This window comes from Muntiacus reevesi, chromosome 6 (genome assembly GCF_963930625.1).
Source record: "Muntiacus reevesi chromosome 6, mMunRee1.1, whole genome shotgun sequence".
NCBI lineage: Eukaryota > Metazoa > Chordata > Mammalia > Artiodactyla > Cervidae > Muntiacus > Muntiacus reevesi.
In genome coordinates this window covers 97,871,015-97,888,936 of record NC_089254.1, presented here as the reverse complement: position 1 = coordinate 97,888,936, position 17,922 = coordinate 97,871,015, and the positions used below count along the sequence as shown (strand labels likewise).

At 45.5% G+C, this 17,922-nt stretch overlaps 1 protein-coding gene and 1 non-coding gene across 3 annotated transcripts in view; one reads left to right on the top strand and one right to left on the bottom strand.

Moving 5' to 3' along the window:
- Positions 1–7,782, bottom strand: part of TBXAS1 (thromboxane A synthase 1) — a 164,645-nt gene extending 156,863 nt beyond the window's left edge. For both annotated transcript variants that reach the window (XM_065939035.1, XM_065939037.1), the window contains exon 1: positions 7,540–7,782. In XM_065939035.1, the coding sequence (XP_065795107.1) occupies positions 7,540–7,628 (89 nt within the window). In that variant the 5' untranslated portion in view covers positions 7,629–7,782. The remainder of the gene's footprint in view (positions 1–7,539) is intronic.
- Positions 7,783–12,889: 5,107 nt separating this feature from the next.
- Positions 12,890–12,996, top strand: LOC136171233 (U6 spliceosomal RNA). Its single transcript, XR_010663784.1, has one exon. It is a non-coding gene; the product is annotated as a U6 spliceosomal RNA (small nuclear RNA).
- The last annotated feature ends 4,926 nt before the right edge of the window (positions 12,997–17,922 follow it).

Here is a 17,922-nt window from a genome sequence, read left to right as displayed (position 1 = left end):
TTTAGTGTGATGTAGTCCCACTAGCTTATTTGTGATGTCATTGCCTGTGCTTTTAGTGTCATATCCAAAAAAATCATTGCCAAGACCGATGTCAAGGGGCTTTTTCTCTGTTTTCTTCTAAGAGTTTTTCAGTTGTAGGTCTTACATTTAAGTTGTTAATCTGATTTGGGTTTATTTTTATTTATGGTATAAGGGTCCAATTTCACTCTTTTGAATATGATTATCTAATTTTCCCAACATCATTTATTAAAGAGATTATCTTTTCCCCATTGTCTATCTTTGACTTCTTTGTCAAAATTAGTTGACTGTTTCTGGATATTTTATTCTATTCCATTGACTTATGTGTTTTTAATTCCAGAACCACATGTTTTGACTACTATATCTCTGTAATATAGTTTGAAATCAGGAATTATGATGGCTCCAAATTTGTTCTTCTTTCTCAACAGTGACTTTACAATTCAATCTTTTGTGGATCTATGCAAATTTTAAGATTTTTTTCCTATTTCTGTGGAAAATGCCATTGGAATTTTGATAGGTATTAACGTTAACTCCATAGATCACTTTGGGTACTTTGAACACTTTAACAATATTAATTCTTCCCACATATAAACATGGGATTTTTTCCATGTATTTTGTGGCTTTTTCCATTTCTTTCATCAATGTCATATAATTTTCAGTGTACAGATCTTTTACTTCCTTGATTAAAGTTATCCTTAAGTATTTCATTCTCTTTGATGCTATTGTAAATGGGATTGATTTCTTTTTCAGAAAGTTTGTTGTTAGTCTGTAGAAATGCAACTGACTTTTTAATGTTGATTTTGTGTCCTGCAACTTTAATGAATTCCTTCATTAGTTCTAACGGTTTTTGGTGGGGGGGAGTCTAGGATATTGCATGTATAAGATCATATGCTTTGCAAACAGATAGTTTTACTTCTTCCTTTCTAATTTAGATATCAATGGTTTCCTTTTCTTGTCTAATTGCTCTGCTAGGACTTCTAGCGTTATGCTGAATGACAAAAGTGGGCATTCTTGTCCTGTTCCTGATCTTAGAGAAAAGTCTTTCAGCTTCTCACTCTTGAGTATGATGTTAGCTGTGAGTTTGTCCTGAACTATGGCCTTTATTGTGTTGAGGTACTTTCCTTCCTAATTTGTTGAGAGTTTTTAACAGGAAAGGAAGTCAAATTTTGTCAAATTTTGCATTTCCTGCGTCTATTGAGATAATTGTAGATTATCTGTTAATGTGGTGTATCACGTTTATTGATTTGCATACACTGAACCAACTTGCTCCCTGGGAGCAGTGGTTTCTTTTCTTTTTTAAATGTTTATTTGACTGTGCCAGGTCTTAGTTGAGGGATGTGGGATATGTAGCTGCAGCATGTGAAATCTTTAGTTGTGGCACACAGGATTTTTAGTTGCGGCATGCAAACTCTTAGTTGTGGCATATGGGATCTAGTTCCCTAATCAGGGATTAAACCTGGGCCTTCTGCATCGGAAGCTCAGAGTCTTAGTACTGAACCACCAGGGAAGTCCGAGTGGTTTCTTTTAAATATGGTCTGAAATTAGATGTAGGTCTAGAGTTAGAATCTAGTTTTTCTACATGTAAAGCAAGCTCTATGAGAAAGAAACTTCCAGGTACAGACAGGGATAGACCTTTTCATTGTCGTAGAAGGCAATGGCAACCCGCTCCAGTACTCTTGCCTGGGAAATCCCATGGACGGAGAAGCCTGGTGGGCTGCAGTCCATGGGGTCACAAAGAGTCAGACACGACTGAGTGACTTCACTTTCGCTTTTCACTTTCACGCATTGGAGAAGAACATGGCAACCCACTCCAGTATTCTTACCTGGAGAATCCCAGGGACGGGGGAGCCTGGTGGGCTGCCGTCCATGGGGTCGCACAGAGTCGGACACTACTGAAGTGACTTAGCAGCAGCATTCACAATTTAATTTAACCTAATCTTAGGATGAGACTTAGAATGAGAAAGCTGAGAGCCAAAGAATTGATGCTTTTGAACTGTGGTGCTGGGAAGACTCTTGAGAGTCCCTTGGACAGCAAGGAAATCAAACCAGTTGATCCTAAAGGAAATCAGTCCTGAATATTCATTGGAAGGACTGATGCTGAAGCTGAAGCTCCAGTACTTTGGCCACCTGATTCAAAGAACTGACTCATTGGAAAAGACCCTGATGCTGGGAAATATTGAAGGCGGGAGAAGAAGGGGATGACAAAAGATGAATGATTGGGATGGCATCACTGACTCAATGGACATGAGTTTGAGCAAGCTGAAGGAGTTGGTGATGGACGGGGAAGCCTGGTGTGCTGCAGTCCATGGGGTCGCAAAGAGTCGGATGCAACTGAGCAACTGAACTGAACTGAACTGAGAATGAGACTTGATCAGAACACTAACTTACCCTGTTTCCTATTTTAATGTCCATTTAGTTTATACCTCTGGGTCTCAGGCTCCTCAGACTTAAATGCAGCTTGGCATTAAGAGCCCTTCCACCTTCCCAAAACAGCTCTTCCTTGTTTAGCCACTTATTGCAACAACCACAGTTTATTTTTCTCACTGCTTCATCAGTCAGGAAGTTCTCCAATTATTCCAAATTCTCCTGTATGTTCTACTCCGCTGTTGGAATAGCGAGAGTACGTCTTAAAACCTCCATGTTCAAAGCATAAGACTGCTTTCCTCTTCATTGCTACAGAGGAGGAATTCCCTACTCTTTTTAGTAAAACCTCTTTTGTTGTTGTTTTGCTCAGTAATTGATATTTGTTTTAAAAATATGGAAGATGCAGAAAGAGGAAAGGAAGAAAAAACCCCACAATCCTACCACTATTCCTCGCAGCTCAGTCGGTAAAGAATCTTCCTGCAATGCAGGAAGGTTTGATTCCGGAGTGGGAAAGATCCCCTGGTGAAGGAAATGGCAACCCATTCCAGTATTCCTGCCTGGAGAATCCTATGGACAGAGGAGCCTGACAGGCTACAGTCCATGGGATCACAAGAGTCATACACGACTTAGCAATTAAACCACCATCATTGATATTTGGGCTATTTCCTTACATTCTTTCTCTTGCTTTTCTTTTTTTCCCCCTGTACAGATGAATTTTTTATTGTGATATAATTCACATGTCATAAAATTCATCCTTTTAAAGTATGTGATTCAGTGGTTTTAGTATATTCACTGAGTTGTGTAACCATTAGCGTTATCTAATTTCAGAACATTTTCATCACCCCCAAAAGAAACTCCACACCTACCAGCGGCCACTCCCATCTCCCCTCCTCCAGCTCCTGACAACCACTAATCTGCTTTCTGTCTGTATGGATGGGGCAAGTGAATTTGCACATTATTAAACAGGAAATCCTTACATTTTTTCTTAGGGCTTCCCTGATAGCTCAGTTGATAAAGAATTTGCCTTCAATGCAGGAGACCGTGGTTCAAATCCTGGGTTGGTAAGATCCACTGGAGAAGGGATAGGCTACCCACTCCAGTATTCTTGGTCTTCCCTTGTGGCTCAGCTGGTAAAGAATCTGCCCACATGACCTGGGTTTGATCCCTGGGTTGGGAACATCCATTCCCTGGAGAAGGGAAAGGTTACCTACTCCAGTATTCTGGCCTGGAGAATTCCATGGACTGTATAGGCCATGGGGTCACAAAGAGGCAGATACGACTGAGCGACTTTCACTTTCACTTCACTTTACAGTCTCTTAATAAAGAAATCCTCATCTTACCAAAAGCTGCCAGTTCATAGGTGCTCTTCAAAGTTTAATTACATTGTACTTAAAATTGCCTCTAGCACTATTCAACTCATACCACTTACTTCTTGGACATAAATCTCTTCCAAAAGTCAGGATTTCAAACAATTTTATACAGAAAAATGAGTTTTTAAGATGTTTTGTCACGTGTTTTGATCACGAGCTTCGTGGGCTTCTTGTTACATCCCCAGCTCCATCTCCAGCCCCCAGTGAAGTAACCCTGATCCCCTTAGACCCCAGTGCACACCGTTCAGCCTCATAACTATCAATTTTAGTGACTGTCATCAAAGAAATTGTGTCAAATACCATTTGAGGGAAAACTATCAAAATATACTATGCTTAGTTTAGTCTCTTTCTAAATGAAATTGATTCTTTTCTATCCTGCTTTCTAAATTCATGCATATACTTCATAATGAAATGTTTAAGTACATGCCATAGTCTTGCTCTGCAAGGTGAGTGGAGATCCTAACACAGCACACCTATTGGGGTCCAATTAGAACATGGACCCCAAGCTGGTCCAAACTGAAAAGGCCATAGGAAAAGGATGATGCATGTAGGCAGAAGAATTAATACTTCTATTGAGCTGTGACGCCTAAGGGAAGAGTCAGCAAGAAAATACCAGTGGAGGTTTCAGCCAACATTCATTAGGCGCCAACTGCATGTGTGGATTGTGGAGGAGTGGGGGACAGAGGTGAGAACAACAAGGAAAGCCACAGTGAGTGGGACTGGTCAGTGCCGTGGGCAAGCAGAACCTTCAGTGGGGAGGTGCCCCCGAGCTCCTTCAAGGAAAGAGGAGAGGAAGGGGATTCCAAGCATGAGAACAGCAAGAACGGGGGCCTGGATGCGTGGAGCATGTGACCATTCACGGAACTGCCAAGCCCATAGGATGGAGTCAGCGTCTGGGGGATGACGTTGCCGAAAGAGACGAGAACCAAAGCCTACATCCCAAGTGCCGAGCTGACGCGTGCGTACTTCTTCACTTTACCCGTCTGCATTAAAGCAGACACTAGAACAGGCAAGTCCTGGACAGAAGTTTCCAGAACTGCAGTGAGATACGGGACCTCACCCCTAACTTGAGTGAACCCCCAGGCTGGTGGAGCAGGCAAGAAGCGGTCCTCCTCGTGTTACCTTCCCAGAGTCGAGGCTCTTATCGCACCTTCTCCTGGTCCAGAGGCAGGGGGAACTCTTAACAGGAAAGACTAATGAGTTTAAACCTTCAAAGCTGCACCCTGCACAAGACCTCCTTGGGGGCAGATGCTGTGAGGGTCTCTAGCTCTCCCTGAGAGCCTTTGTCTTTCCCACATGCATCTTTTCAAGAAAATGAAGCGGGAGGGAGGCCCTGCTCATTCAAGCTGATGTCTGTTGCTCAGGAGTCTTGGGGATTCCCTGATAGCTCAGTTGGTAAAGAATCGGCCTGCAATGCAGGTGACCCCGGTTTGATTCCTGGCTCAGGAAGATCTGCTGCAGAAGGGATAGGGCACCCACTCCAGTATTCTTGGGCTTTCCTTGTGGCTCAGCTGGTAAAGAATCCTCCTGCCATTAAGGAAACCTGGGTTTGATCCCTTAGTTGGGAAGATCCCCTGGAGAAGAGAAAGGCTACCCACTCCAGTATTCTGGCCTGGAGAATTGCATGGGCTGTATAGTCCATGGGGTCACAAAAAGTCGGACACGACTAAGCGACTTTCACTTCACTTCACTTCACTTCAGGAGTCTTGCCTGGAAAATGAATGTTGAGAGCTCAAGGATGGTGACCTTGAGCTGATCCCAGGACAGACCCAGGATAATAAGAACCATATCCACGGCCCCTCAAGGCTGCGGCTCCTCCTTTTCAGCGTCATCCTCCCCAGACACCCAGCTCAGCCACAGTCTTCACGTGGCTGAAGTCTCCCCCACCTTGGGCATCTGATCTAGACCTCTTGTTTTCTGACCTTGTACGAGGGCCTCATGCCATGCCTGGCGCACATGAACAAATCGGTAAATATTTTCGCAAGAACAAATAGAAGTCGGCTTTGGCTTCCTATTCACCACCTCTGTTTCATGCCTCTCTCTAATCTCAGTGTCTTTGACCCAGGTTATTAGCATGGCCCCAGAACAGATTACAGATGCACAACTGCCTTGCTGAATGGAATGGTGTCATTAGCCGTGACTCTGATCCACGCTGATTAGAAACACCCAGTTACAGAAGCTTATCACTCAGGACACATGCCCCTTTCCAGGGCAAGCACAAACATTAATGTATGCAATTCACTCACCCATTCATCAGACATTTATCGGAGTCATACTATGTATATCAGACACTGAGCTGGAAATTAAGACTACAGAAATTGAAAAGACCCAATAAAGACAGAAAACAGAAGTGAAGTGAAGTATACAATAGAAACATGGATGCTGTGAGACCATGAGGGCGTCAAACAGGACACACGGAGAATTACAGTCAGTGCACTGTTGATGAGAAACTAATATTAATAAGCATATTCATGAGAAATTTTAAATATACCTGAAGCACAAAAGACTTATTTCCCTCTGTGTTTAGGTCACATTAAACGATAGTTAATGGTCCTGGTTGATGTCTACTGAGCACCCAGAACATATCAGGCACTGTGCTAAGTCCATCTCTGAGCAGAAACACACGGAGATGGAGGGAAGGATGGAGCAGGGTGGGGGAGGGAGGGTACCACTTGCTCCTGGGTTTGCATGTGGCTGGTTTCAAGGCAAGATAAGCGACACTGAGAAAAGTTCAAAAGATAATTAAACCAGTTAGAAAGCAAAACAGCACTGGGACTGAAGCTGGGTTTCAGAGCCAATTTCCAAGAAGTAATTTCATCATCATAGAACATCAAACGTGAATTCCATTTTCAGCTATGCAAATTCCAAAAGAATAATACCTCACATTTGCATAATGCTTGATGCTTTTCAAAGTGCTTTCCCAGTTATTAATCGAGAGGAAGCTTTATTACTACCAGAAACGTAAATTGAAATTCTGTTCAAACTCAAACTCTCCATTATTTTTTCCACTTTCCCCTCAAAAAAAACCAGAGCTGCCTAAATCCAGGTGCTTTTGATGGAGTGGGTAATTTTAATAACTTTCACTGACAAAGTGAATATGCATAAATGAAGCATATTGTGGGGCCTCACATCCAGTCTCTGATCAAGACAGACTTCAGAAAACCTTCTGTTAAATTAACAAGATCACGGGGAGTTCTTTCCAGTTTAAATTTGAGATCATCCCAGGTCTCAGACTTTGTGGCACTGCATACACTACATTCATCCCTTTCTATCAAATATTAGAAAACGAGGAAATTAGTTCCACCTCTTTATCTTTAAACCTACAGAAATCCCTTCGCAGTGACTTTTCCATGCACGTCACCAGACCACGACGCCGGACAGCTCCTTTATCTTTTTTTTTTTTTTGCTTTTAACATCATCAGAACCAAGAGGCTGAATCTTCTGTAAATATATAAAGACTGGGGAGATAGGATGGGGATGCAAGAAAATACTTCTGCCCAAATCTTGCCAATCTGTTGCTTTCTCCCTCTCTTTCAAACTTAATTATGTGTAGCATTCTCAGTCACTGAATCACCAGCCTTTCCTGACACCTCCATCGCATGCATTAGAGCAAAAGATTAACCAGGCTGTTTGCTTTTAATTCTGAAGCTGTGTTAATACTCAACTCCCTCTAGATTAGAGGGGAAGAAAAATACACTCCCACAGACCCCACCCTGGCTCCAGTACGGCTCCGCGACTGCTATTTCTGACAGTGTCACCGTGGTTGGGATATACTGGCTGCACTTACCATTTCAGGAGCGCCAAGAGGACCACGGACAGGGCCACCGTCACCATGGGGCCACTCACTTCCAGCCTGAAGAACCCTAAGGCTTCCATTGTTCCTCAGAGACCCTAAAGGGGTAATACTGCAGAGGAAAGAGAAAGGCTGATCCCCCAGCTATTACAGGAACCCACGGTCTGCAGACAGAAGACATAGGCAACCAAAAAATATCCCAAGATGTGGGTCCCCGAAGTGTGCTCTTTCTCAGAAGTGTCTCCTTATAAAGAGGAAGGAAGAGGAGGGAAAAGCAAAGGGTTTCATTGTAAGGCAATGAATCAGCAACTTAATTTTCTTCATGACTGTACCGCCAATAAACATTTACATTAACTTCCCCGGGAAGAAGCAGCAGCAGACCTGACCCAAGGTCTGCTGGGAAAGAAAATGGCTACAACCGTAGAATTCTATCGTGACAAGTACTTCTTAAAGAAAGAACATGCTTTAAAAAAAAATTAATTTGTCATTAAATGGTCATATGGGTCAGGAAACTGAATGTCCCAGAAAAATTTGAGGCCAGACTTCAGACTGATGAAAAATGCCAGCTGCATTGAGGACATCTATCCCACATTGAGGAAATCCACCCCACTAAGGTCATTTGGGATTCCCTAATAGTTTAGATGGTAAAGAATCTGCCTGCAATGCAGGAGACCCCAGTTCAATTCCTGGGTCAGGAAGATCCCCTGGAGAAGGGATAGGCTACCCACTCCAGTATTCTTGGTCTTCCCTTGTGGTTCAGCTGGTAAAGAATCCGCCTACAATGTGGGAGACTTGGGTTTGATCCCTGGGTTGGGAAAATCCCCTGGAGAAGGGAAAGCTACCCACTCATGTATTCTGGCCTGGAGAATTCCATGGGCTGTAAAGTCCATGGGGTCACAAAGAGTCGGACACGACTGAGTGACTTGTGCTTTCACTTTTCAAGGTCATTTAGTTCGTGGGGTCCCCTGGCCCCTAGGGGTTCAGAGGGGTCCCTGCTCGATGCCTAAGAATCTTGCCTCGAGTCAGCCCTCTCATCATGACTTGGAGGATTTCTCAAATGTCTAAAAGCATACCTGTAGGTTTGTGTAAGGGCCCTTTGTTCTAGCTCTGAGCTTATCTGACTAAGGTGGACTGGGTTATTTTTTGCTTATTAATCAGTTGGTGACACCTTTAGTAACAGGAAGGGTGTATCAGAGAGGAAGCCATTCACTCACCATGACAGTCTTTTGTTCATTCATCAAGGGTCGGGGGGCCAGGTTGTATGCTGAGTTTACAGTGCTTGGAAAAGAGAAGCACTGGGCTCCGGAGACTTTTCTCTGGGGACAGACAGACAATAAACAAGTAGATAAATAAATAAGTAATTTTACATTGAGAACAGCATTGTGAAGGTCGTGAACACAAGGGCTGTGACTGGGAATAATTGGGATAACCCATTGGGAGAGTGTGGGGGGAAATGTGGGGAGGACAGCTTGAAGCCAAGAGCCGCAGGTGAGGGGGAGACATCAGGTAAAGCGCCACAGGCAAAGCCTTTGGGCCAAAAAGGTGACCAGATAAAGGCTCTAAGGTGGGAGTGAACTCCCCTTGTTGTGGGAACTGGAGAGAGGCCAGTGGGCCAGCTGGAGGAGCAGCTGGGGAAGGAGGAGACACCACAGAGGCCAGACAGCTCAGAGCCGCAGCGAGCAGCCAGGGCTTCATTTTATGTGCCACTTAGCAGTTTAGTGTGGTCATATTTCTGTTTGTTAGAGTTGTTCTGACCGTGCGTGAAGAATTCATGGAAAGAGCAGGGAGCCGCTTGGAAGATGATTTTGCTCATCTTGAGACGAGGCTGCTCAGACTAGAGAAGGGATGGGAGGAGGAGAGAAGTAGATGAGTTTGAAATCTATTCTGGGAGACAGACCCCACAGAATTTCCTGGTGGGTTGGAGGAAGACGGAAAGGGAGGGAGGTGGCATATCTGACCCCCGTGTTCCTGACTTGAGGAAACGCCTTTCACTGAGATGAAGAAGGTTGGGAAAAGATGGGGTACTGTTGGGGTCAAAAGTTGGGTTTTGGTGCTGTTGAGATGCCTGGGAGACACTGGAGTGGAGCTGTCAAGTTAGAGAGGAATCTCAGCTGGAAATACAAATAATAATCCTTAATACTGGCAATGCCGTTTATGGAGTACTTACTATGTGCTAGATACTACTCTAAGAACATCCAGATATATTAGCTCACTTAATCCTCATAAGCTACTCTAGGAGGCAATGTTTAATTATTAATCCCACTTTAGAGAAGTAGAAACTGAGGCACAGGAGGTATGACTCCAAAGCCCATACTCTTTATCAAAAGGTGATAGTCAGTCATTCAAGGCACCAATATGCAAATGGTAGTTAAATCCAGATGCATTGATGAGCAACAGCCCCAAATAAGAGAGTGAGTCATGCAAATACCAAATAGCTTCCTTCCAAGCACCTTCGCTATTCTCTAACCATTTGACCTGCCTCCCTGTTTTGCATCTCTAGTTGGGTGTCCCCCAGCGGCTACACCTATCTAGACAATGCCCCATGTTCCAGCCAAGCCCTTTAGGACTTCCTGTCCTCTCTCCATATTCTACATCTCTTTTCTCCCATGTGACCAGTACCGTGTGTGTGTGTGTGTGCAGTCACTCAGTTGTGTCCGACTCTTTACAACCCTGTGGACTGTAGCCTGCCAGGCTCCTCTGTCCATAGGATTTTCCAGGCAAGAATATTGGAGTGAGTTGATACATAAGTTTATTTACGTAAGACCTCCTGGAGACTTGAACCTACCGACATGCATGGTAACTCTCCAACAGTGGGGTGCAGAGAGTGGCATTCCTCGAGTGCATTAGACCACAGAATCCCTCTTAAGGGACATGTATGAACACAGCCTGGATGTTGTGCTCTTAGGAATGTGCTTGGAGAAATATCGACCAAGCCTGGCTCTTATTTACAGAGGAAGAAACGGAAATCCAGAAAGAGAAAGTGATGGTACAAAGTCCCACAGCCACCTGGTGACAGAGACCAGGGCCCTCATCTCTCTTTCAGACTCTGCATCTAGAATATATGCCTCCCATCCGTGGGACTGTCATAGGCCCTGCCCTTTCCACGGAGATGGCTCTGATGGACCTGTCAGAGGCCCTGCCCGGTTCACGGAGATGGCTTTGATGTTGGCAATCAGTTCAGAGATGTCCTGAGGGGTGGTCACCTCCCCTAGTGACACCAGTTCCTCTCATTCATGTGCTGAGTTTATTCGCTCAGTCGTGTCCGACCCTTTGCGACCCCATGGTCTGCAGCCCATCAGGCACCTCTGCCCATGGGGATTCTCCAGGCAGGGATACTAGAGTGGGTTGCCATACCCTCCTCCAGGGGATCGTCCCAATCCAGGGATCGAACCCAGGTCTCCCACTTTGCAGGTGGATTCTTTACCATCTGAGCCACAAGGGAAGCCCAACTAATTCCTCAGCTAGTATTTCTGGAGTCCTTTGTGTGTGATTTGTGATTTGTGGAAGCTGTAAATGCTGTAGAGAGATCATCACCCCCTTTCTATGCTCGCCTCAGAACAGAGATAATACTCAGTGAATTGTGGACAGTAATTAATCCAGATGGAACAGAAGAGTCAAACACGAGAGGTTTTAGGCTTTGCATCAGTAGAGTAACATGATTAAGGATGCATTATAGTTTGGGTATCTGTGATGCAATGCAGGGACATGCTGGTTGAGATTTTTCCAGAATGAGAAGGAAACTGTTGCCATAATATATACCATCATTAAATATTCGGCCTTTATTCTCTAGATTTTTTATTCTCGCAAAGAGTCAAACATGACTGAGGGACTGAACTGAATTGATTCTCAAGATATTTTCTTTTCAATATATATCTATTAAAAACAACCAACTTAGGACTTACCTGGTGGTCCACTGATTGACAACCTGCCTTCCAATGCTGGAGACTCGGGTTTGATCCTTGGTCAGGGAACTAAGATCACACAGGCCTCAGGGCTACTAAGCCTGAGCACTGCAATAAAGACCCAATGCAGCCAAAATAGAAAACGAACAACCAATTCTACAGAACTGTATAAAAAATAGTCTATAATCCCAACCCCCAGAGATAAACTCTGTTAACCAATTTGTCTATATCCCCCACTATCTTTTTCTACACATATGCAAACATTGGTATATTTTTAGTTTATATGAAAACAAGATCATCATATCCATGCCATGTGCAACTGGCCTTTCTCATTCACCTTATGATGAATATCTTTCCGTGTTCATACTCAGACATATGGGGCTTCCCTGGTGGCTCAGCAGTAAAGAACCTGCCTTCAATGCAGGAGACTCGAGTTCAGTCTCTGGGTTGGGAAGATCCCGTGGAGGAGGAAATGGCCACCTACCCCAGTACTCTTGCCTGGGAAATCCCATGGACAGAGGAGCCTGGTGGGCTACAGTCCATGGGGTCTCAAAAAGAATCAGACACAACAACTAAACAACCACAGACACATGCATCATTTGCTTCTTGGAATTCCCCTGGTTGGCTGTGTTGTAATTCATACAGGTCCATCCTCTGTTAAATGACATTCAAGCTGTTTTCAAGTTTTCCCAACTACAGATGAATCTTTGGTGAACATCCTTATACATATCACTGTGAGGATAACCCAAGTGACAGTCTCAGAAGTAGAATTTCAAAAATGCTAGTAGGTGATACCCTCTAGAGAGACAGTTGGCTACGTGCCCCTGGCTATGTATCAACGTGTCCATTTACCCCACTCAGTGGGACACCCCTCTGTCTCAACCCACTCCAATTCTAGCTTTTTTGTCTCCTAGATCTAGGCAGACACCTCCCCCAGAGTTGAGTCAACTGTTTTGACTTAAGTCTTGTGTTTCTTTTTAAAGCTTTCATCCATAAATTGTGTGGTATTTCCTCCATGTTCCCTGTGTTTAAAAACTGCCTGTGCAAATGCCTTCCTTCTCTGTCGAAGCTTCCCAGCTGGCCTGCATGAAACCCAACATCTCTGACAAGGTTTGAAGCCTCAGAATGTGTTCCCTCTGCCCTACGGGACCCTGAGGGGAAGGACAGCGGGGTGTCCTCAGCATCATAGCTGATCAAGGAACACTGACCTGTAACTTCATTTCAGCCTCATAGCAAACTTGGGCCGTAGGTGAGCAGAATTTTTCTTTCCTGGGTTCCCAGAGGGAAAAACTGGAGCTCAGAGATGTTATAAGATTGTCTGAGATCTTGTGTGTGTGTGCTCAGTCACTTCATTCATGCCCAGCTCTTTGAGACCCTATGGACTGTATCCCACCAGGCTCCTCTGTCCATGGGATTCCTCCAGACAAGAATACTGGAGTGGGGTGTTCGCTTCGGCAGCACGTATACTAAAATTGAAATGATACAGAGAAGATTAGCATGGCCCCTGCGCAAGGATGACACGCAAATTCGTGAAGCGTTCCATATTTTTAAACAGATCACCAGCCCAGGTTGGATGCATGAGACAGGTGCTCGGGCCTGGTGCACTGGGAAGACCCAGAGGAATAGGGTGGAGAGGGAGGTGGGAGGGGGGATCGGGTTGGGGAATACATGTAAATCCATGGCTGATTCATGTCAATGTATGACAAAAACCACTACAATATTGTAAAGTAATTAGCCTCCAACTAATAAAAATAAATGGAAAAAAAACAATAGTTTTCCAGAACAAATATAACATGTATGTATATATATTAAATATCTGTTCAAGTAAAAAAAAAGAAAAGAATACTGGAGTGGGTAGCCATGGCCTCCTCCAGGGGATCTTCCTGACCCAGGGATCGAATCCACGTCTCCTGCATTACAGGATTCTTCACGGCTGAGCCACTGAGGAAGTCTGTCTGATATCATACTTTTCATAAATACTAGAGGCCAGGCTCAAACCCCAATCTTCTGGCTTTAAACCCAAAGTTTTGTTCCCTAAACTTAAAATCACATATTGATTTAAATATTCATAGTTCACCCAGCGAGAGCCTGGTATGATACAGTTTATTCTGTGTTTCTGCCCCTGGGGTGCAGAGTTGCTGCAGTTAAAGACAGAGGGGATGCGCCAGCTGCTTTATCTCCGTGGAGAAGATGCTGGGACTCTTTGGAAGGCGGAAAACCTCAGCTAGCTCTAATACAGCCCAGCCTCCTCAACAGCATCCCGTGTATTACGGACTCCCTGTCCAGTTTCTGAGAACAGGGGTCAGATTCGCAGGTTCCTCCATTTATTATTCCTTCAATCAGCTCATGAGCATTGGACCGTCTGTGTGCACTTGGCACTGGGGGACAGAATCCTTGCATATAAGGCCTCACGTTGCAGGTCTTGCCGCCAAGGAGCTCAGCTTCCAGGATATAAAAGCAGACACATAAACACCTACCTCCCGTCCATGTTCTAGAGGCTGTGACATAAAGACAGACAGGGCATGAAAGGGGCAAAAACAGGAGGAAGGAGATTGGTAAAGGCTTTATTTATTTTTTTAAAAAGTTTTGGCCACACTGCACAGCTTGCAGGATCCTAGTTCCCCGACCAGGGATTGAAGTCCTAACCACTAGGCCACCAGGGGATTCCTTAGTCAAGGCTTTGAACAAATGACACTTGAGCTTAGACTGGACCGACGACAGCAGGACAGATGGAGCTGGCAGGCAGCGCACAGCTAAGGCTTGCCCGAGGGCATCGGATGCTGGGGGTGAGTGGAGGGGGTCAGGTGAGGCAAGGCAGTTGGGCCACACCAGAGAGTTTATACTTTATCCTAGGATCAGTGAGAAGCCAGCGCAGGACCAAAAATTGAGCACCAACAGTATTATTATTATTTCGGAAGGCAGATCGGAGGGGTTACAGCTGAGATGGGAGACCAGCGAAGAGACACTGGTCAGTTAAGTAAGAAGGGATGGTCTGAACGGAGCAGTAGATGTGGAAATGGGGAGGAGGGGGCTGGGTTTTGAGATTGGGGGGAGGGCAGAACCAACAGTTCTTGGTCATTGAGTGTGGTGGTGAAGCGTTGCTGAAGATAACCCTCCAGTTTCGGGCTCCACTGACGGGGCCCATGTGGTGTTGTGTAACAGGATAAGGGCTTGGGGAAGGAATAAGTGGAGGGAAGTTATTGTGGCTTCCATGGTGAGCAAGCTGAGCACAACGTCCCTGGTGGGCAGACAGGTAAGGATGCTCAGGAGGCCCCAGGCCCTGGAGAGGTCGGGAGAAAAATCTGAAGTAGAGAAGGAGTTTTTGAGAGCCATTTGTATAGAGATGGAGCAAGGCCGTAAGGACAAAATTGGCCACGGAGAACAGGTAGGGTGCTGAGAAGTGGGTCGTGGGAAGGACACTAACAAGAGCAGCCTTGCAGGGGACAGGGCAGAGGGGAGCCTGAAAAGAAGTGGAGGAAGGTCACTCCGAGAGGGAGCAACAGAAGTGCCCGAGGGACATTTTCTTTCTAGTGCTTAAAGCATTGTTTCTTGTTTGCAAGTCCTGGATTCAATCAAACCCAACCCCTTTAGCTCTCTAGCTTGGGTATTCTAGGGAGGCTACTTAATCTCTTATATATTCTTTCTCATCTGTAAAGTGGGGATACCCGTACATACTGCCCAGGGCTCTTGTGAGGAAGACGAGGTGCCCGTGGAGCATGCTCAGCAGAGCCCTGACACGTGGGAAGCACTTGTGCACATGGTCTGTGATCGTTCCCACCAAAGCCACAGGGGGACAGTTTTAAGAAGCCGGAAAAGTCCAAGGGTGTGAACGTTACCGAAAAACCAGGTGAGGCGGTTCCTGAAGCATCCTCATTTGGATTCAGCAATTTGATCATTGCTGCCACCCCCAGAATGGCTTTGGTGGAATGGTGGGTATAGAGAGAGAGGGGGACAGAAAAGGCAGTTTGGAAAGGACTGATTCAGACTTCTGTGTCCTTCTCTCTGGCCCCGTGGCTGAGATGTGGGGGAACGCACAGGTCTACTTTTTGAGGAACCCATGTGAAACCAGAACGTCTCCTGTGTTAAGACATGGCTGCCATTTGTGTGTCTTTCCCTCCTTAGATAAGGACAGAACTATCTTTTCTCCTCCAGGTTGCTATGGAGACAGGAATGAGTTTGTAAACAGTTTAAAGGTCTGTGTCAAATCTTGATTTTGTATTGGCTATGAGGGCAGGGACCATATTTTATATATCATCATACAGCCATGCCGCCTGTCACACTGCAATCTTAAACACGGGCTTGGCTTTAATTAACACCCACAGGCTGATCACTCTCCAGTCTGTTCTCTCCCCCCAGTTCTCATTCCTGAGTTCAGATTAATATATCCAGCTGCCCACTGGACCTCTTCTCAGATCCCCTACAGATGGTATAGACTTCAAATGTCTAAAAATTAGACCCATCAGAGCAGCCTCCTTCCTGCATTAACCTCTCCTTCATCCCACGTCTCTTACCTCTGTGAATCATACCTCCTTCCCCTCAGCTTCCAAGTCAAGAGTTTGGGCTCATCCTTGCCTCTTCCTTCTCTTCTAGCACCCCCACCTCTGCACCCAGCTAATCACCAAAGCCTATTGCTTCTGCCGACTGTCTCTCCCATTTATGCTCCCTTTAGTCATTCATTCTTTCATTCATTCCACTTCATCTCACTTGCTCAATAAATGTATCGGCCTCTACTCCGTGTTAGCTACTGATCTAGGCAATGGGAATCCACTGGGGCAGCAAACATGCGAAGTTTCTGATCTCAGAGAGCTTGTATCTGGGGTCTTCCCTGGTGGTCTAGTGGTTAAGAATCTGCCTTCCGGTGCTCGCTTCGGCAGCGCAAATACTAAAAAAAAGAATCTGCCTTCCGGTGCAGGGGATGTGGGTTCGATCCTTGGTCAGGGACCTAAGATCCCGCATGCATCAGGGCAACTAAACCCACATGGCACAAAGAAGATCCAGCACAGCCAATATAAAAAAAAAAATAAAGAAAGTGCTTGTATATCATCTAGACCGAGACCCAAATCGCAGCACCACGGTCTCCGTCTCCTAACAGCCTCCCTGTTTCTTGTCCATTCATCAACATTTGTTTGCTGAGTTTGTGCTCAGTACCTGGGAGGACCTGAAGAACGCAGAGAAGGCCAGTGTGCCTGGGAAACACTGAGTGAGGGAAACGTGAGATTGGATGGTGGAGGAGGAAGAGGGAGGGTCAGAACACCTAAGACCTGGTTTGTGGTGTGTAAGATGTACTCTTTCCTTCCCAGAGAAAAGGGGAACCACTGAAGAAAGACCTTTAAGCAGGAGAGTGATGTGATTCTACGTAGGTCAACTGTTTCTCCTCTGGCTTCATTATTAAAATGAGTATGGAGCTCATCAGAATATAGTCTACCCTCTGCATGTCAACATCACTCAAGTCCGCAGTCACACAGGGGGGATGCTGAAGCAGTGCCACCGTCCAGACCTTGACTGAATCATCACTAGAAGTTGTTGACTACAAGCTGCTCTTTTTTAAACTATGTATTTATTTGGCTGATCAGGATCTTAGCTGTGGCTTGTGGGATCTAGTTCCCCCACCAAGGATTGAACCGAGTCCCTCTGCAGTGGGAACACAGAGTCTTAGCCACAGGACCACCAGGAAAGTCCCAACCTGCTCTTGATATTGCTAATCAGACATACTGATGGTTTAGGCACTAAGTCGTGTTGAACTCTTCTGACCGCATGGACAGATGCTCCTCTTCATGGGATTTGTCAGGCAAGAATGCTATGGCCCAGCCCATTTCCCTCACATCTCAGCCTGTCAATGTACATCACCCATGGTCTCAGCTCGTCAGAGGTTCGTACTTCCTAAATTGTCGTCGAAGCTCTCCTGGCGCTTCCCATGGCAGAGTGTGGTCCCATGGGGACAATCGAGCATCCTTCTGCTTGTGGATGGAGGGTCAGCAGACAGCTTGACTGCCTTAAAGCAAGTCTTGGAGCTTTCTAGCAAGTGAATGTCTGGAACAGCCATTTTTCACCTCTTAGCTGCAGAAGGTGGGGCAGACATGGTGGAGACACACCCCGAAAGTAGAATCCAGTGTCTGCAGAGTTTGATAGCAGATTGCGATACTATTCCAGGCAACAAGTTGGCACCACCAACTCCCGGCACAGAGGAAAGAGGGCACTATGACATACGCACAGGCCTCCAAAGGAGGAGTCCCCAAACAGAAGACAATTAGAAATTTCCACAGGAGCTGCCTTCAAGGAAATACACCCATCAGCAGATAGTAGGGCCCCCCAGACCCCAGAACAGCAATATAGAAAGAATTGTTTCCTGGCGGGGAGGAATGGATAGAATAAGTGTTGAATAAGGAGATCTCATGGAGAAGGACATGGCAACCCACTCCAGTACTCTTGCCTGGGAAATTCCATGGATGGAGGAGTCTGGTCGCACAGGGTCGCA